This window comes from Amphimedon queenslandica, unplaced genomic scaffold (genome assembly GCF_000090795.2).
Source record: "Amphimedon queenslandica unplaced genomic scaffold, v1.1 AMPQUscaffold_13298, whole genome shotgun sequence".
In the NCBI taxonomy this organism is placed as follows: domain Eukaryota; kingdom Metazoa; phylum Porifera; class Demospongiae; order Haplosclerida; family Niphatidae; genus Amphimedon; species Amphimedon queenslandica.
The window spans coordinates 131619-151712 of record NW_003546466.1 but is presented as its reverse complement, the minus strand read 5'-3'; the positions used below and the strand labels follow the sequence as shown (position 1 = coordinate 151712).

At 34.7% G+C, this 20094-nt stretch overlaps 5 protein-coding genes across 7 annotated transcripts in view; all 5 read left to right on the top strand.

Moving 5' to 3' along the window:
* The first annotated feature begins 301 nt into the window (after positions 1–301).
* LOC100642148 (ankyrin repeat domain-containing protein 13C-A-like) lies at positions 302–3389 on the top strand. Its single transcript, XM_019998953.1, has 14 exons — positions 302–381; positions 458–503; positions 566–632; positions 821–971; positions 1448–1497; positions 1829–1916; positions 2062–2129; positions 2244–2337; positions 2389–2510; positions 2602–2671; positions 2805–2833; positions 2903–3003; positions 3143–3246; positions 3330–3389. The coding sequence occupies exons 2-14, from the start codon at positions 479–481 to the stop codon at positions 3345–3347; spliced, it is 987 nt and encodes a 328-aa protein (XP_019854512.1). The 5' UTR covers positions 302–381; positions 458–478; the 3' UTR covers positions 3348–3389.
* A 1040-nt stretch (positions 3390–4429) lies between these two features.
* LOC109583552 (VWFA and cache domain-containing protein 1-like) lies at positions 4430–10474 on the top strand. Its single transcript, XM_019998963.1, has 25 exons — positions 4430–4620; positions 4667–4738; positions 4797–4906; positions 5036–5239; positions 5306–5447; positions 5719–5839; positions 5930–6115; positions 6166–6300; positions 6360–6512; positions 6588–6696; positions 6781–7010; positions 7945–8147; positions 8196–8278; positions 8331–8534; positions 8584–8697; positions 8744–8828; positions 8895–8996; positions 9053–9109; positions 9210–9302; positions 9363–9454; positions 9524–9640; positions 9738–9874; positions 9922–10052; positions 10152–10187; positions 10276–10474. The coding sequence occupies exons 1-23, from the start codon at positions 4435–4437 to the stop codon at positions 10029–10031; spliced, it is 3045 nt and encodes a 1014-aa protein (XP_019854522.1). The 5' UTR covers positions 4430–4434; the 3' UTR covers positions 10032–10052; positions 10152–10187; positions 10276–10474.
* A 106-nt stretch (positions 10475–10580) lies between these two features.
* The window catches only part of LOC109583548 (uncharacterized), a 20753-nt gene continuing 11239 nt past the window's right edge, over positions 10581–20094 (top strand). The window contains exons 1-2 of one of the 2 annotated variants that reach the window (XM_019998958.1): positions 10581–10801; positions 12430–12588. In XM_019998958.1, coding sequence (XP_019854517.1) covers positions 12432–12588 — 157 coding nt within the window. In that variant the 5' untranslated portion in view covers positions 10581–10801; positions 12430–12431. Of the gene's footprint in view, positions 10802–12429; positions 12656–20094 lie in introns of both variants that reach the window. The other variant, XM_019998957.1, reaches the window with a different exon arrangement.
* LOC109583550 (uncharacterized) lies at positions 17490–18367 on the top strand. The gene is made up of 2 exons (XM_019998960.1): positions 17490–17566; positions 17621–18367. The coding sequence occupies exon 2, from the start codon at positions 17673–17675 to the stop codon at positions 18162–18164; it is 492 nt and encodes a 163-aa protein (XP_019854519.1). The 5' UTR covers positions 17490–17566; positions 17621–17672; the 3' UTR covers positions 18165–18367.
* The window catches only part of LOC109583547 (uncharacterized), a 6700-nt gene continuing 5033 nt past the window's right edge, over positions 18428–20094 (top strand). Inside the window, exons 1-2 of one of the 2 annotated variants that reach the window (XM_019998954.1) lie at positions 18428–18546; positions 18648–20084. In XM_019998954.1, coding sequence (XP_019854513.1) covers positions 18650–19231 — 582 coding nt within the window. In that variant the 5' untranslated portion in view covers positions 18428–18546; positions 18648–18649 and the 3' untranslated portion in view covers positions 19232–20084. Of the gene's footprint in view, positions 18547–18647; positions 20085–20094 lie in introns of those variants that run through there. The other variant, XM_019998956.1, reaches the window with a different exon arrangement.

The window sequence follows — 20094 nt, the reverse complement described above, 5'->3', positions numbered from 1 at the left end:
TAAAGTATACACTGTACACACACTCGTGGTACGCAAGGTGCTTCACAATGACATGGATTGACAAATGCTACACACACACGCAAAAGACATTGGTAGTGAGTTGGTCAGGCGGTTCAGGTAGGCCAGTGGGGAAATATTGAGCAAACATCAGTATGGGGCACAGGCAGGCTTTATAGCTGGGCCTTTCTCCAGTAATTTACTAATGAGAGGCATTAACCTCGACATAACAACAATCTCTCTCTCTCTCTCTCTCTCTCTCTCTCTCTCTCTCTCTCTCTCTCTCTCTCTCTCTCAGTATCTATTCTAATCAAGCGATTCCACGATGAAATAAAAGGTGGTTTGTTAGAGAGGAGAGCCCAGCTGCTACAATCATTGAGAAATGTACACTTTAAAGCATTTTTGTGCCAAAACATTACATGATAACACCATGTCTCCCCCTCTCTCTCTCCCACTGTAGTTGGATGATTTTTATGCAGAAATGAAATGGGAATTCTACACTTGGGGTGAGGTGTCCCTTTTCTTGTCATAGTAATTATGTCATTGTATGATTGTCCTTTATCAATAGTGCCTCTTCTCTCTCGTCTCCTTCCTAATGATATTTGTCGTATTTATAAAACAGATACAGCCATTAGGTAAAGAGAGAAAACAATGCCCTTTATACTTCTTTCTTCTTTTGTTATACATGTACGTCTTCATTTTTTGTGTCTCTGTCTCTCTTTTTCTTTCTTCCTCTTTCTCCCTCATCTTTTTCCTTTTCTCTCTCTCTCTCTCTCTCTCTCTCTCTCTCTCTTTTTCCCACTCTCTCCCTCTCTCTCATAAGGTTGGACTCCACTATTGGTGATTTCACAGAGATGCAGTGGTCCAGAGGTGACATTAGTTTCATATACAATGGAGAAACGGCCGAAGGGCTGTCAGTGGTGGCACTCGACAACAAAAAGAAAATCTACCAGCGATTATCATTAAACAATAGCGTAATAAGAAATAAAATAATAATAACTATACTTTTAGTTCTATTGTAATTGAATCAATTAAATGTATGCCTTATATAGGAGCAGCTGTATTATTAACTTAGTTTATCAGTCTCTTTGTTTGCCATTTTGAATTAGCTAAGTTTTCAAGAATACTTGTACATGTAATACCTTATAAGGAAAAACAGTAGTACAGTCAGGCCTGTCTATTCCGGACACCTTGGGACCCAATAAAACTGTCCTTATTAAAGAGGTGTCCTTATTTCAGAGGTTCATTAATACACATTACTATTGTATTGGGACTGATACTACCTGTCCTGATTATAGAGGTGTCCTTATTTTAGAGTGTCCACAATAGCAGGTTATACTGTATCAATCTAGTTATACTATATACTGTATTCAAATCAAGTGTATCCATGTAGATGTATAAAGTGCAGTATGGCTCTTTTATTGTTATTAAAATATTCTTATTTTGTTAGGAATCAGTTGATGGCGAGGTTGAAGATCGCATTGACATGTTAATGACCAGGTATTACCATTGATGATTGATTGCTAAACTCTCACTCATTGAAACATGGTTGCCACAAATTTGTTAAATGAAAGCGTGCCAATTACTGTTAAGTAGGATTTACAATATTACGCTAGTCCTGACGTTACGTTGACGCTGGAATAGAATCTGGTTCAACTCCAGCGTGAAGCATGTGTCAAAATGTCAAATCGCCTACGCTCTTGATTAAAGATTGACGGTACGTTGGCCTAGCGTCATATCGTAAATCCGGCTTAATTTATCAAAATGGTGCATGTACATGTGCTTACGAAGTGATATTTGATATCTGTCTTCACATTCTTCTCCCCATTAGGCCAATAGTGTATGCCAACATGTCCACTCAACCCATCAATGTCACCAGGGCTCAGACCGGCTTCTTGTTTTTTAAGTCAGACAGGACAGTAAGCAGCATAATAATAATAATAATAATATATATTTATATTTTTTATTTATGAAGTAAAAGCAATGATTTGCAATAAGGAATGATGTGAAAGAGAAAGAATATTTTTGTTGTTGTTATTTTTTATTAATTATTTATTTTTGTAGGATCAAGTTGGTAATTATACTGCTGATGTGTACAACATAACTGACCTCATCTTGATATCAAGGAAACGGTAAGAGACATGAAGATTATGTTATTATTATTATTAATTATAACTATTATTATTATTATTAATTATAACTATTATTATCGAAACTTTATTATTATTTATTTTTATTTTTTTTAGTCGGGAACACTTAACTCCAGAGCAGATAAAACATTTCGAGGAATTATCCAAACAGGTAGAGTCAGGCAATATAGCAAAGGAGCTAGAAAAAGAGGTGTGTCAGTACCCCGCCCAGACCACACCCATCACATAATTTGTATTGCAGATGACTGAAGCAGAGAATTCTACGGAAGACAATGAATCAAGCGATAGCAAAGAACACTGCATCTCCCTCCCTCCCCCTCCTCCCTCCTCAATGACGTGGGATCAGTATCTGTCAAGTTCAAGGTAAGATATGCTTGCTCTTTAATTGGAAATGTGCTCTTTAATTAGAGCATGTGATGGCGGAATGATTTTTATGCATCTGTGTGATTTATAGGGTTCCTAGTTTAGGGAGGAAGATGGATTTGAGAGTTGATAGGAGGAGCTTCAGATCTACTGTCTATATGGTCAGGAGGAAGAGGGAGAGAGAGAGAGAGAGAGAGAGAGAGAGAGAGAGAGAGGGGGGGAGAGGGAGGGAGGGAGGGAGGGAGAGAGAAAGAGACTGATTTTTATTTATTAATTTTTGCCTTTCTTGTATAGTGTAAAGATTGCCCTATTGAAATGAAAAAGTAAGTCAAGTCCTTCTCTCTTTTTCTATTGTCACTGGTTGCTATGGCATTACTATGGTAACACAATAGGTTGTTGGACATTCTTGAGGTCATAGCACCGTATAAACACTTTCACAAGTTGAGACAGTTTGTTAATTTAAAATTACCGCCTGGCTTCCCTGTTAAATTAGGTAAGCTTGTTCTCCTCTTTATTTTACTCTCTTCCCCCCCCCTCTTCCTCTCTCTCTCTCCCTCCCTCTCTCTCTCTCTCTCTCTCTCTCTCTCTCTCTTTCTCTCTCTCTCTCTTTCTCTCTCTCCTCCAATTATTAGAGATACCAGTGTTTCCTACTGTGACAGCCATTATTACATTACAAAGTTATAAAACTAGTCAGTTCCCTCCATCGCATTTCCTTATACCAAGAGATTATACAGAGGTGAGAGAGAGACCAAATCACATCATGGGCCCACTATTTTGATTCTTTAAATTAAGTTGTATTATTATTATTAATTTTTTTAGTTTAAGGACTCGAACTGAGCTGTTGGTGTTATATTTTTCATTGAAATCTCCACGAAACATGAAGAAACTTTATTTGTGTACATTATTATTATAATAAAAATTAAAAAAAAATTATATTAATTTTGATTTATTCATTATGCAAAGCAGTAGATTTCCATTTACATGCCCTCTAACGAGCTCTCTTCTTCAACTTCTCAAGTTTTTCACAGTTTTCAGCTTGTTAGTTTTCTAAGCAAGCTATTTCTTTTAAGGCTATCATACACGATGCAACATGTTGCACTGTGTATGATACCCTATTTTGTTGCATGCAACGAGTTGCTTGAAGTTGACAACCATTCAACTTGGTGCAACATTGTTGCATGTAACAATGTTGCATCGTGTATGATAGCCTTTATACTGACACACATTCATTCAATAGTGAACTGTGTGTGTGTATATAATAAAGAGAGAGAGAGAGAATTCTAATAAACACATAGTAACATGATCTCCAACAATATTGCAATGACATCACCGACAATACCAGAGCAACAAATCCACCATAATAAGATTATCTACACCATGTCCTGTTGTAGCAGGATGCGTGATGACAAACAAATAATAATAAAAATAGCTAGAATGATATCATTAGAGCCAGAGAATAATTATGTTGTTCCAGTGAAATAATAATTAATTTATTAATTGAATATAACAGGTGGGGCCATTGTGTACATGTACATTTTTAATACTTCCTTCAAAACACTAAGAAATGTAGCTCAATAGATGAAAAATTGTCAGAATAAACAGGAACTCACCAATCAGGCACAACCATACCAAACATGCAATTAAATGCAATACATGTAACTAAATATTATTGATTATCTACATGCATATAGATCTATTATAATGAAAAGAGACTTTCAATTTACTTCATCGATTAATTAATAAAGCTAGTTGATAACTGTTACTTGAGAAGGAAGTATTTGTAGATCTAATTCCAGTATTTGTATTTGTAATTGTATTTAAATAGATCTACAAAGCTGCAAACAGTATTTGTATTTGTTGTTTTCGTATTTGTATTTTTTTATTTTAAATTTTAAAGTTGTATTATTTAGTTTGACTAGTTTCTATGGATACGCATGTCATGATGATGGCTTTCTTTAAGACTCTCTCCTGTCTCTTGTTCCTCCTTCTCTCTCCCTCTCTCTCGATGGCGGCCTTACCTAGTGAGGCTCAAATGAGAGAAGCAGGCAACCGTCTCTCTGAAAAATTCCGGCAGCTGAGAACAAATGGACTGGGAGTTGATTACATGAAAGTACAAAAAGTTGATTTAAATTTTATTATTATTATTTTCTTTGCAGGATCAGTATCAGTCAGCTTCAGTCCAGTATTCTACCGTTGAAGAGGACACTTCATTGCTTTATGACGACATAGTAAGAAAGGATTTATCATTAGCAGTTTCTAAATCTCCATTTATTTATTCATTGCTAGTTTCTTGCTGCTAATCCTGAGAGACTGGTCAGCCATCACCTGAATAGGGTATTGAATCATGATTACGTTGCTTCAGCTGATACCAGTTCACCAATACCTAATTGCTGCAGGTTTGATTGTATAATACTGTATTATTTTTAGTAAATTATGAAAATAGTATTTCTGCTAAGATTATTATTGTTAGCACTATTATTGAAATAATATTAATATTTTTGCTGTCTTGTCTTGTTTTTTATTAGTAATGATGCTCATTGCTGCTATAACTGTGATGCAGCTAATAATTCCATAGCTAGAAGTTTATACAGCCAAATCTCTTCCCGAAGACATTTCTCTGTATCAAGCGTAGAGATACAATTAGGACTTAAGGACGGAGAACTCATTGAGTTTCCAAGAGTATCGTCAAATTCCACAGAAAACTGCCCTAGTATTGATCCTAGGCTCACGTTAGTATTAAAAGTCTATTTATAGTAACAGCTAAGTTACCTTTTATTATTTTAATTTTTTTGTAGTACATGGTATACTCGTGCTACTAATGTGTCTGCAGCTCCTCGCTATATTGTATTGTTTTTGAATCTTAATGGAGCCAGTAATGCCACCATTTTAAAGGAAGCTGCAATGAAACTGATCATGTCTCTTACAGACTCTGACATGGTAAATCTACACATGCACATGTATAAAACATAATGCATTTATAGTAATATAAATGTTCAGTGTGTATACAGAAAGTTTGAGCTGGTTTCCATCACAATTAGATTTTTAAGAATTTTAAAAGTTGCTTAATAATTGAGCAAAAATTCCCTGTACTATAATAGTACACAGTTTTGAGCCAAATTTTGCCAAAATTGAAAGGAGATATATAATTATGTACAAAATGTACATCATTTTGCTAATAACAGTGTGATGTGTTCTAAATTAATTATAGATATCAGTGCTTATAGTGAATAGTGATAGACAGAGGCTATGTCCAACTTCATTTTCACACGTAACAGAATCACAGAAATGGATACTATCAGGAATAATAGAGAATGAATTACTAGGCACTAGTAAGTACATGTATTTAAAACTATATGCACTATACTTCTCTCTCTCTCCCTCTTTTTTCTCTCTCTCTCTTTCTCTCCTTATTGTTTTAGTTCCAAGAAGCTATTCTAGTGCATTTCAAATGGTCCAAGGATTATTTGCTGCAGCTTGTGATTCAAATTGCAGCAATTCGACCAAAAAACTTCTCATTATGTTAACTAACAGTTCCCTTGATGATTTTGACGGAGCAAGATTTAGCAACAACACTGATTTTACTATAATCCCTTACGCCTTACACGGTAAAATAATTAATTATTATAAGCTAGAAAATTTTTTTTGTTTTTTTTAGTTATTTCAAACTCTAGTTCATTGGGTCCTTCTTATAATAATGTATTGGATATTGGGAATTATTATACACCATTCATAATGTCAGGCTCCGTCTCAACTAGTAATATTCTATCATCTGATTTCAATTCACAAGGAGGTATAGAATATAATCTTATTTACATACAACTTTATAATTTTTTTTCTATTTCTCGTTAGTTCTTTGTCTCACGCTCTCTCGTAATATCATATTATCAGACATGTTTAGGGGCGTGTTAACAATGCGGATGCCATGGCAACAGTTGTTTATTGGGATAGAAATGAGCGTGGTTGATCGACCTTCGTCTTACTACATGGTACTCCAAGGAAATGGTGAATATGTACAAAATAATGATTATTATTATTATTATTATTATTATTATTATTATTATTTTACTATACATGTAGGTCGTATTATGTATCACAGTAGATATCCTACTACTTATGTTTATGATATTGACCCCACCACCATTGAAAATAATGAAGCATTTCCAACCATCTTGAGTGCCATTTTGAAGTAAGCAGATAGTATACTGAAGTATACTGTAATAAACTGAGAGATTACTGAGATATACTGGTTTTTTCTTCTCTTTTTTTTTAGTGGTCAAAATGAATCCTTACCATTCAATAATACATTGTTATACTCTAATAATAATCAAAGTTATTTCACTCGTACTGTTCCTTCTACCTATTACTGCTGGGAGGTCCTTGATGATCTGTTGTTTCTGTCAACTTCCCGATCCTCTCCTCTTTTAAATGTATTTGCTTGTTTGGTGTTGGCTGATGAGGATCAGTCAATTGTTGATACATTTAGAGAATTTGATATTTCTGGTAATTATTATACCATTGTATCGATACATATTGATTTGATGTCCTTGCACTGTGTAGAAGGCTTGAGCTGATTCCGACTTCAATTTTTTTTAGCCATAATCATTTTTAAAACAGTCCAGTTTTTAAAAATTCTTAAGACCCATGGTTTTTTCCAAAAAATGGCTCCGGAATGATCCCCAATTTTTATTAGATTTTCAGATACATATTGATGTCCTTATGCTGTGTAGAAAGTTTGAGGTGATTCCGACTTCAATTTTTCAAGTTACAGCCATTTTAAGAAAATGCCGAAATTCTGAAAAAATCCCTGTACTATAGCCCATAGTTTTTTTCAAAAAATGGCTCCGAAATCACCCCCAATTTTTATTACATTTTCTGATACATATTGATGTCCTTATACTGTGTAGAAAGTTTGAGCTGATTCCGACTTCAATTTTTCAAGTTACGGCCATTTTAAGAAAATGCCGAAATTCTGAAAAAATCCCTGTACTATAGCCCATGGTTTTTTTCCAAAAAATGACTCCAAATCACCCCCAATTTTTATTACATTTTCTGATACATATTGATGTCCTTATGCTGTGTAAAAAGTTTGAGGTGATTCCAACTTCAATTTTTCAAGTTATAAGGCCATTTTTTTTAAATGCCAAAATTTTGAAAAAATTCCTGTGCTATAACCCATGGTTTTTTTTCAAAAAATGGCTCCAAAATCACCCCCAATTTTTATTACATTTTCTGATACATATTGATGCACTTATACTGTGTAAAAAGTTTGAGGTGATTCCAACTTCAATTTTTTGAGATACGGTCATAGAAATTACCAAAATTCAGAAAAATACCCAAGGCTATAGTCCATGGTTTAAAAAAAATGGCTCCAAAATCACCCTCAATTTTTATTACATTGTCAGATACATATTGATGTCATTATTATTATTATTAGATTCATACAGTCAAAGATCAGTCCCTATCTATCAAGATTTACTTGATGACTCATCAACTGATAGTTGTACCGAGTACTGTCAATATACTTCTCGTAATTCATTAACACTCCAACTGACCACGCCTCTAACCCCGCCTACCTCATCAAGAACCTTCCAAGAGTACATCAGTGGTTCAATGAATTCATCATACGATGATGAGGCTGTATGTCGTTTATTTATAATTATTTTTTTATTAAAAATTTTTTTGCAGAGCGGCATAGCTGAAGCAGTGTCTGTCCATTCTCGTGTTGAGAGGGTGTGGCTTAGATACTCTTACCCGTCAATAATTAGACGGTAATGAATATAATTATTAATTTTTAATTAATTATCTCATTAATATTCATAGTTATTTGACCACACCCACTGGTATATTTTTAAGTTATCGTGGTCTACAGTTATCTGATGAGTTTGATCCTAAAGGACTTCCTTCTTATATTTCTGCTATCACTAACGATAATGTCCTCTCACTCACTCCAGCATTTACTGATCCATTGTTTCCTGAATTAGGTACTTTACTCTACAGCATCAGTGAATCCGTTCGACTATCAATGTGAGTAATGGGTGTAGTTATATTATATATAGACACACCCACTTTATAGAGGAGATAGAAATCCACTTTTCAGTGTCTTATCTGCTGACGTCAGCATGAGCTCCTTAAAAGGAGATGTGGAGACGTCACTTTGGAGTAGGTTTTGTGGAGTCAGCAATAGAGAGTATGATATCATGTGATGTGTCATGTGATTGTTTATTAATCTCCAGGTGTACAGTGATTACAAGTGATGGGTACTTTGTTTTGTTACCAAATACAGTTACATCACCTCTTCATATTACAGAACACAGCGATGTTAGTATAAGAGAAATAAATTTTAAAAACTAATTAAAATTTTTCAAAACCTCTTTTCTTATGCAGTATGATGGCATTACATTATCAATGATTAACAATGGGGCATTAGTGAAGACCGGTTGTAATAATATCAATGACTTCAGCATCAGTCATGATAGATTCTATTATGTAAGTAAAAGAAATAATGACTACCATGCACTCTCTCCATTATAATAATACTGTAGGTTAACATTTCTTCCCCTGGTTGCTACATTACTGATTTTGGCTGCAGAGATTTTTGTGTAAGAATATTTTGTACATGTACAATAGCTATTATTTTTTATTAAATTGAATAGTGATTGCTGTACATGCATATCGAGGTATTGCTAATATTTCTTTTAGATTCATTCCATTTCGGGTACTACTGGCTATCTCATCGTGTCATCATTAAAATCAACTTGTTTAACTTCTGCTTCCTCACAATGCAGGGCTGGGGTAGGTGCAATTAGTCACATGATTCTCATGTGATCTATTGATATTTTTTTGTTCTCATAGCAAACTCTGTGTCAGTTCTGTGATACTTTTACTAATAGCTTAGAGTGCCCCTGCACTTGTAGGACTTCAGCATGTAACAATACCACCTACAAGTTAGTCAATAAAAGATTTATCTACAGTACATGTATGCATGTACAATTCTTTCATTCTTCTCTCTTCAGTCTTCCTGTCTGTCCTATGAAATTGGCTCCAGTCACTTATAGAAGAGCTGCCAGGAATCCAGTCATTCGAGATAATGTTATGAGCTGTCCTCAAACTTGTGCCAATCAAAATAGATTGTAGGAGAATACATGATCAGATATAGAATTACTTTATCTCTCTCTCTCTCTCTCTTCCCTCTCTCTCTCTTCCCTCTCTCTCTCTCTCTCTACTCAGTACATGTAACCCGTTATCCTGTATCTGGTGTACTGAACAGAATTCTTGTCTACCACTTAAAAATGATTCAAACTGCTGCCGCAATGCATCAGTATCATCTTGCTTTAGAGACTCATGCCCCCCTCCATCTTCTCCTAGTATGCAGTATCTCTTTATGCCATCAATCATTAATCCTGTTCATTAGGTCCCTCTCCTAGTGGTGCTTCCCTTCGGACCATAGCTTCCCTTCCAATCATAATAGGATCAATATTTGGACTAGTAACAGTTTCCTTATTTGGAAGCACTCATTTCTAGATTATGTGGAGCCCTCCTCATGTATGTTTCTTTACTTTGCTATTTCTCTCTTGATTACAAATACATGTACATGTATACATATACATATATATCCCATTATCATTGTTATTATTATTATAGGTTAATTGTATCTTTGCAATTCCTCATCAATATTAGGTAAGCTGCTCACACGATTAATGACACACCCATGCTTTTACGATAGTAATTGTACATGTAAAATAAAGACTTTATTTTTTATTATTAGTTTAAAGATACAGTAACTGTAGAGCTGACACAAAATCATCATCAATAATAAAACTTATAATTAAAAGACATGAAACTTGATTCAGTATAATGCATTATGATGTGTTCTCTATTATTTTAATTACTTACTATCTTAATGATTAATATTACATGTACATACAGTACATGTTGTAGTGAAATAAATTCTGTTATGACTGTAATTCCAATGAACTCATTAATATTCATTAGAAACACTATTCTAGGAATTAATTTTAAAGAAATATTAAAATAACATTTAGTATATCACTGTTACTCTGGCTTCTGTTAGTATTGGCTGTCATATAGCGTGGGCTACGGTTGTTTCCAGGAATTGTTCCTTAACAAAGAGAATTCGTCTTATTGTGTGCATGTATATTTACTGTGGCGCTTTCATGTACATGTTTATTAGTGTGGACAGATTGCTAACTCAAGCTGGTTGTACCTAAGACTTGCTTTCTAACTTTCATTGTTCTGTGGACTGAAAACCTGTACAAAATCAAATTTTGGAAGTAAGTTTAACCTTTTTAGAAAATTACATGTACATGGTAGGAAAATATCTTTTTTCCAAAAAGTATAAAGTATAAAATGTAGACCATGTATCAAGCCATAGGCTTCATGCTTTTTTCCCTTTTATGAAGCTATGGCTGCAGTAATGAGCAGGGCTCAGATAGAAATCAAAGACACAACATACAAAGTCACTGTACCCAATGACCCAATAGCCAGGCTGATGTACTACTTCAATTGCATCTGCACTTGCATTGAACCTGATGATGATTATACTATACGTCGTCTGAGAGATTATAAAAATTATTCTCGATTGACTAGTGAAGAAGAAGCTAAGCTTATTGAAATATGTCAAGCTCTTGGTCCTGACAAAGTAAAGAAGGTAATATTTTATGAAGTAAAGAGCTGTGGATCGTTAAGTAATAAATTTGTTGAGATAAAAGCTGCTAAAACGGATGTGGTCGTAACAGAATCTTTCTTTATTGGAGGGCACTGGAGAAAAATTGTCAAAGTGATGTTTTTTCAGAAAAACTGGATGGTTAATAACTATTATCAGCCATTTATATCTCTTCGAAGGAGGCATCATCCTGCTGTGCGCAAAAAGAGCAGCTGCTCAATCCAGTGAAGTTTTAAGCTACACAAACATAGTACTAAATACAGTAAATGCTGTTTTATTGAACTTCTAACTTAGCATCACACTTGCTTTATATATTAGTTATACTATTGTTGTAGATCAGTAGATAATTCATTATTTCTTGCTATTATCTAATCATGTCATTGTAGTTTTTCAAAAAAAGTCATTGCATTAATTGATGCATTGATTCGAGAAAGTTGCTATGGAGTAGCCATTACAAGATCTATCCTATAATTCAAACTGTTATTTAATTACTGAAATTATTCTCGATTGACCAGCCAAGAAGAAGCCCAGCTTATTGCGATATGCCTTGCCCTAAGCCCTGATAAGCTAATTGGATCAATCTTCCATCCTACTGATGATTGTGGCTCATCATCCAATAAATTTGCTGAGATAAGTGCAGTCAAGACTGATGTGCTTGTAACCGACTCTCTCCTCATTGGAGGGCAGCAGAGAAAGGTTCAAAGCATAATGTTTTTTGAGAAGAGGTGGATGGAGAACAACTTCATTGAGCCACTTAAAGCAGTGCAGAGGAGACTCGCCTCTCCACCACACAAGAAAGTGCTATTTAGTAAAGATGTTGCTAACATAAAACTTCTATTGCTTGCTGCTGTTTACCGATAGTTACATTATAGACTTTATAAGACTTAAAATTGAGCTGTCATTGTATTCATGTTGTGTGCTAAGTAGTTCAAATGCCATAATCTGTAATAGAGATTTGTTTGTCATTGTAGTATGTACACTGTTTACTTAGCATGCATTATTCCAGGAATTGTCATGAATAAAAACTAGTATTTATAGACAGGTCTTGGTCTAGTGTCTAGATCATATGACTACTAAGTTCTGCTTTTCTCTCTCTTAATTGTCCTTTCACTGAGCATTAAACTGGTTTTCTAAGTATTTTATAGTGTTCCTGATTGTATTTCTGATGTTTAGTTGCTTTAATGTAAAATGTCATTAAACTTTTTATGCATTTCTATATTTCATTATTGTACGTAGTTATGGCTGCTGTAATGGGAAGGACTCAGGTACAGATAAAGGATGTAACCAGAAGAATCGTTGTACCCGCTGATCCAATAGCAAAGCTTATGCACTACTTTGATTGTGTCTGCAGTTGTGTTGAACCCGATAGTGACTACACTATACGTCGTCTCAGAGATTATGAGAATTATCATCGATTGACCAGCGAAGAAGAGGCCCAGCTTATAGTCCTCTGTCTTGCTCTCAGCCCTGACAACTTGGTTGGATCAATATTCTTTCTAGCAAATGATTGTGGATCACTGCCAAACAAATTTGTTGAGATAAGTGCTGTCAAAACAGATCTTCTGGTGACCAAATCTCTCCTCATTGGAGGACAGCAGAAAAAAGTACAAAAAGTCATGTTTTTTGAGAAGAGGTGGATGGAGACCAACTTCATTGAGCCAATTAAACCAGTCCAGAGGAGACTTAACCCTCCCCCACGTCATTACAGTCCTCCTGCTCGCCGTAGGGAAAGCAGTTCCTGCACTATACTCTAAAGAATAAACCATTGAACTATTAGTAATGCTATTTTAGTATAGTAGATCTATATATAACTAGCTATATTGCATTTAGTTAGTATTGTGTCATCCCTGCTATCAATATAATATTTTAGCTTTGTAAGTGGTTGTTTACTAGTATTGCTAGTCAGACCATTCCCCAGGCTACAGTCATACTGTAGGCTGGGGAATGAGAACTAGTTGTTTACAGGAACAAGTACATGTAGTAGTTTTGGCTTGATATTGTATAGCTGAATCTCATGTGCCAATTGTTTATTGTTATAAAGCCTTATAGATTTTCTTAGTATTATTTCAATTGCTACTATATTGTTTGAAATAATAAAGTGTTAGATTCAATGGTGTACGTATCAAAATTGCACAGCAAGCGCTTAATTTTTTTAACTTACAAAACTCACAGAAAAGGATTTACACATGGTTGATCCAAATGTTTTGTACCATTGTGTTTTTATGTGATGTGTCTTTGTATGCCACTCCCAATGTAATCATAGAATTTATTGTTGTACATTATTCATATTGCATGGATCACATGACTGAAAAACAAGCATGTAGCTTAAGCATGATGGCTTATCAGTGGAGAGTCAGGAGAAGACAGAAATACAAGTCAATGGGGAGCAGGTCAAAGTCTCTGTACCCAATGACCCCATAGCAACCTTCAGTCATGACTCATGTACTACTTCAACATTGTCTCCAGCTGCTTCACTTAGCTTAAAGGTAGTCAATTAGCTGATTTTTTAAGTTGTCTCAGAGACAATTAGAATTATTCTCAACTGACCCATGAAGAAGAGGTCCAGCTAATAAAACATTCTCTTATTTATAATCCAGACGCCATGACTGGAGTCATAATAAGCAAATGCTATAATTTGTGGTTTTTTCTTTAAAATGGCTCCAAAATCACCCCAAATTTTTATTACATTTTCTGATACATATTGATGTCCTTATGCTGTGTAGCAAGTTTGAGCTGATTCTGACAAATATTTTTTGAGTTACAGCCATTTTAAGAAAACACTAAAATTCTAAAAAATACCCAAGGCTATTATAGCCCATGGTTTTTTCCAAAAAATGGCCCCAAAATCACACCAAATTTTTATTACATTTTCTGATACATATTGGTGCCCTTATGCTACGTAGAAAGTTTGAGCTGATTCCAACTTCAATTTTTCAAGTTACGGCCATTTTAAGAAAATGCCAAAAATCTGAAAAATACCCAAGGCTAGCCCATGGTTTTTTCCAAAAAATGGCTCCGAAATGACCCCCAATTTTTATTACATTTTTAGATGCATATTGATGTCCTTATGCTGTGTAAAAAGTTTGAGGTGATTCCGACTTCAATTTTTCAAGTTATGGCCATTTAATCCTGTTCATTAGGCACTTCTCCTGGTAGCACTTCCCTTCCAATAATAATAGAATCAATATTTGGACTAGTAACAGTTTCCTTATTTTGACACACCCATTTTCAAATTACACTTCCTTGTATTCCTATCAACAGTAGGTAAGTTACATATTATTAATGCCACACCCATACCTTTACAGTACTATACTGTGTACAAGTAAAGTAAAAATTTATTCTTTATTATCAGTTTAAAAATAACTGTAGAGCAGACACAAAATCATTATCAAATTATTATTATTATTAAAAGACATGAAACTAAATCCAGTATGTGTATAGATTATGATGCATTGATCATGTACATGTATGTCTATTATGTTATACTTGTATCTTAATGATTAATATTATGTGTACATACATGCACATGTGGTAAAATGAATTCTGTTATCATTGTGATTCCAGTGAACTCATTAATATTCTTTATAGAAGCACTATACCAGGAATTAGTTTTAAGTAATAAAATAAAATAACATTCTGTGTATATTACCATTGCATCATGTACATACTGCATGGTTTCTATTGGTATTGGCTGTCATTCAGTGTGGGATACGTTGTTACTACGGTTGTTTCCGAGAATTGTTCTTATACAACGAGAGAACTCGTCTTATTGAGCTTATATTATAGAACTACATCTACACTTATGTTTATTGCTAGCTCAAGCTGAGTGTAGAACTTGATTCTTACTGCGATTACTCCGAGGACTGAAAACTTGTAGATTTTAGAAGTAAGTGTAGTGATAGTATTAAAGTAGTGACATCATTTTTGTGCATAAGTTTTATACTTTTCTTTTTATGAAGTTATGGCTATGTGGATGGAAAGAGCTGAAGTACAGGTAAAAGATATTACCACAGCAGCAACTGTCCCCAGTCACCCAATAGCCAAGCTTATGTACTACTTCAATTGTATCTGTTCTTGCATTGAACCTGATGATGATTATACTACTATACATCGTCTCAGAGATTTTCAATATTATTATCGACTGACCAGTGAAGAAGAAGCTAAGCTTATTGCAGCCTGTCAAGCTCTTGGTCCTGATATAGTAAAGGATGTGATCTTTTTTGAAGTAGAAAGCTGTGGAGGTTCTGCCGGCAATAAATTTGTTGAAATAAAAGTTGCGAAAACAGATGTAGTTGTAGCAGAATCTTTCTTTTTTGGTGGGCACCGGAGAAAGATTATATGCGTCATGTTTTTTGTGCATGAATGGATAACCAAAAATTATTATGAGCCATTTATAGCACTTCGAAGAAGACGTCACTTTGCACTGCAAAAGAAGAGTAGGTGCTCAATCCAGTGAAACTAAGAGCTATACAAAATAGATGCTATTTGACTGAACTATAATTTAGTGACAGATTTACTTAGCATTATATATATTATATATTGTTATAGATTAGCGTAGATAATTATTCTAATTAATCTAAAGTATAGTTCAAATTCATTGCAATAATTAATATTTGATTCTAAAAACGTTCAGTAACAATAGCAATAATATGCCATTGCAATCTTCAAACTGTTATTCAGTTTGCTATGTAGAAATCATGAATTCACTATACTATTTCCTAGAATCACGTGATCTCTTTTGCATGTAAAGATAAATGAACTGATGCATTTACAGTATGTGTGTACAGTGTGTGGGGCATTTGTGTACCATCTATACTGTATATGATTATGGATTACATGTATATAGTACATGTAACCATTATCCTGTAGCTGGTGTAATGAAAAGAACTCTTGCATTAGTAAAACAGAGTTAAAAGACATGAAATAGTTAATGTATATATTAGTTACTTACTATCTTAATGATTAATATTATGTGTACATACATGTAGTGAAATGAATTCTGTTATGACTGTAATTCCAATGAACTCATTAATATTCCTTAAGCACTATTCCAGGAATTAGACTAGTTTTTTTTAAATATTAAAATAACACTTAGTATGCATCACTGTTATTCTAGCCTCTGTATTGGCTGTCATTTAGCGTGGGCTGCAGTTATTTCTTGGAATTTTTCCTGAACAAAGAGAATCTCAGTGTCTTTTTGTGTGTGTATATTTTGTCATAGTTTTATTGTACACTAATAATAGTGGCAGATTGCTAGCTCAAGCTGGTTGTATCATAGATATAAGACTTGCTTTCTAACTGTTATTACTCCGTGGACTGAAAACCTGAACAAAATCAAATTTTAGAAGTAAGTTTAGCCTTTTTAGATAATTGCATGGTAGAAAAATCTTTTTTGCAAGATTACTTTTTTGTATGTCAAGCCATAAGCTTTGTGCTTTTTTCTTTTTATGAAGCTATGGCTGCAGTAATGAGCAGAGCTCAAATAGAAATTAAAGACACTTCTGTTGGGACCACTGTACCCAATGATCCAATAGCCAGGCTCATGTACTACTTTGATTGCATCTGCACTTGTGTTGAACCTGATGATGACTATACTATACGTCGTCTGAGAGATTATAAAAATTATTCTCGATTGACCAGTGAAGAAGAAGCAAAGCTTATTGAAATATGTCAAGCTCTTGGTCCTGACAAGGTAAAGAATAAAATATTTCATGAAGTAAAAAGCTGTGGATCATTAAGTAATAAATTTATTGAAATAAAAGCTGCCAAAACAGATATGGTTTTAACAGAATCTTTCTTTATTGGTGGGCACCAGAGAAAGATTGTCAAAGTGATGTATTTTCAGAAAAGCTGGATGGTTAATGCCTATCATCAGCCATTTATATCTCTTCGAAGGAGGCATCATCCTGCTGTGCACAAAAAGAGCAGCTGCTCAATCCAGTGAAGTTTTAAGCTACACAAACATAGTATTAAATACAGTAAATGCTGTTTTGCTGAACTTATGATTTTAGTACTGAACACACTTGCTTTGTATATTTATAGTTATATAGATACTTTTGCTATAGATCAGTAGATTCCTATTAATCTTGTATACTATAGTTCTTTAAAAATTTATTGCATTTATTGATGCATTGATTCTGAGAAAGTTGCTATGGAGTATAGCCATTGCAAGATCTATCCTATAATTCAAACTATTGTTCAGTTTGCTATGTAGAAATTATGAATCAACTATACCATTTCCTAATAATGTCAATAAGATAAATGAATTCAAGCATGTACAGTGTACATATATGCCGTCTACACGGCTTGAATTGATCATAAATTTGAGTCCAAACTGACTGTAGATCAATATAGCCTTAGCTGAAGTATACAAGTAAGTTTACAGCTTTGCCTGCATTTTGATGATTGTGTGAATTTCTACTTCAAGCTATCTATATCTATAGCTTTCTTAATTTTGATCTGTCACCATAAAACCAGCTATGGCTGCAATGATTAACAGAGCACGCATTGAAGTCAAGGAAGTTGGCACGACAGTCACTGTACCCAGTGACCCGATAGCTAGGCTCATGTACTACTTCAATTGTGTTTGCTGCTGCGTTGAGCCTGATAGCGACTACACTATACGTCGCCTCAGAGATTATCAGAATTATCATCGATTGACCAGCGAAGAAGAAGCCCAGCTTATTGCAATATGCCTTGCCCTAAGCCCTGATAAGCTAATAGGATCAATCTTCCATCCTACTGATGATTGTGGCTCATCATCCAATAAATTTGTTGAGATAAGTGCAGTCAAGACGGATGTGCTTGTAACCGACTCTCTCCTCATTGGAGGGCAGCAGAGAAAGGTTCAAAGCATAATGTTTTTTGAAAAGAGTTGGATGGAAAACAACTTTATTGAGCCTCTTAAAGCTGTCCAGAGGAGACTCAACCCTCCACCATGCAGACAAGAGCCTAAATGTGCTATTCAGTAAAGATGCTGCTAGACCATATCCTTTTCTAACTTTTGCTGCATAGACTATAGTTTATATTTGGTATTACATTTTGTATTGCTATTGCCATGTACTGTGTATAGTATTACATCAGTTTTTATGACATGCTGTTATTATTCATTGGTCTATCCTTTCAGTATGTGCTTTAGAGTTGAATTGTATTCATAGTGTGTAAACACATTTTTCCAACTTGTACCCTTAGAGTACACACTGTTTATTTAGTATAGCATTTCCTGTCATGAATCTTAATCGTAATATTTGCAGACAGACCTTGGCCCCACAGTAGACTGTCATAAAGATACTAAGAATTATTGACTCCTTTCTGTTTGTTGTCCTGAAACTGATTACTAAACTAATTTTCTAAGTATGTCAGTGTATATATCTGATTGTTTAGTTGATTACCAATAAGCAATCTTCCTTTATATTGTAATGAGTATTGTGCATTTCTATATCATTCCATTGCAGTTATGGCTGCAGTCATGGGAAGGACTCAGGTAAAGATAAAGGGTGTAGGCAGATCAGTCATTGTACCCGGTGACCCGATAGCCAGGCTCATGTACTACTTTGATTGTGTTTGCACTTGCGTTGAACCCGATAGTGACTACACTATACGTCGCCTCAGAGATTATCGAAATTATCATCGATTGACCGGTGAAGAAGAGGCCCAGCTTATAGTCCTCTGTCTTGCTCTCAGTCCTGATAACTTGGTTGGATCAGTATTTCATCAAGTGAATGATTGTGGATCATATGCAAACGAGTTTGTTGAGATAAGTGCTCTCGAAACAAACCTTGTTGTAACTGACTCTCTCCTCATTGGAGGACAGCAGAAAAAGGTGCAAAAAGTCATGTTTTTCGAGAAGAATTGGTTGGACAACAACTTCACTGAGCCTCTTAAAGCAGTGCAGAGGAGACTCAACCGTCCACCTCAACATCATATTGAGCCTTCCAAACGTCATTACAGCCTAGTCAGGCTGTGCCTGACCCTCACAATACTAATTACAGCCCTCCTGCTCGCTGTAGTGAAAGCAGTTCCTGCACTATACTCTTAAGAATGAACCATTGAACTATTAGCAAGAGTTGCTATTAGTAATACTACATTACCTTTTAGTATGTAGGAGTGCAGGCCTAATTTAGTTAGTATTGTGTGGTCACTGTAGTTATTTCGTGTGTAGGCCTAGGCCGGGTTGTTGACAGGAACAAGTAGACTATATGTAGCCTTTACATAGTCTATTGATAGTAAACTTTTGGCTTGATGCCGAATAGTGTCGCCATTGTTATGATTATTATGGAGCTCTGTAGATATACTTAGTATTGCTATTATTCATTTGAAATAAAGTTTTAATGGATGTCAAAATTGTATAATGCAATGTGCACAATAACAGAGACACAAATACATAATTTTTGACATTAATATTTGTAGAACTAATGGATCAAATATAATACAAGCATGTTTGCCTTATGATGCATTCTAATTTCAGTAATATACCTAAGTAGATCTAAGTTTATAGAATTCCTTACTGTACATACATTATTCACTATTACAACATGAACGTTATCGCATGATAGGCAAAACAGCTTTTGTGAGTGTAGAAATTGAATGGCATCATCAGTTGAAAGTCAGGAGAAGACAGAAATACATGTCAATGGGGAACAGTTAAAGTCTCTGTACCCAATGGTCCCTTAGCAACCTTCATGTATACTACTTCAACACTGTCTCCAGCTGCTTTGAGTTAGCTAGTCAAATATTTAGCTGATTCTTTAAGTCGTCTCAGAGATTTTAAAAATTATTCTCAACTGACACGTGACAAAGAGGTCCAACTAATACATTACTGTGCTACCAATGATCCCGAGAGCATAACTGAAATTATTATTATGGAATTATAGAATTGTCATGTACTGTGTATAGATCTAC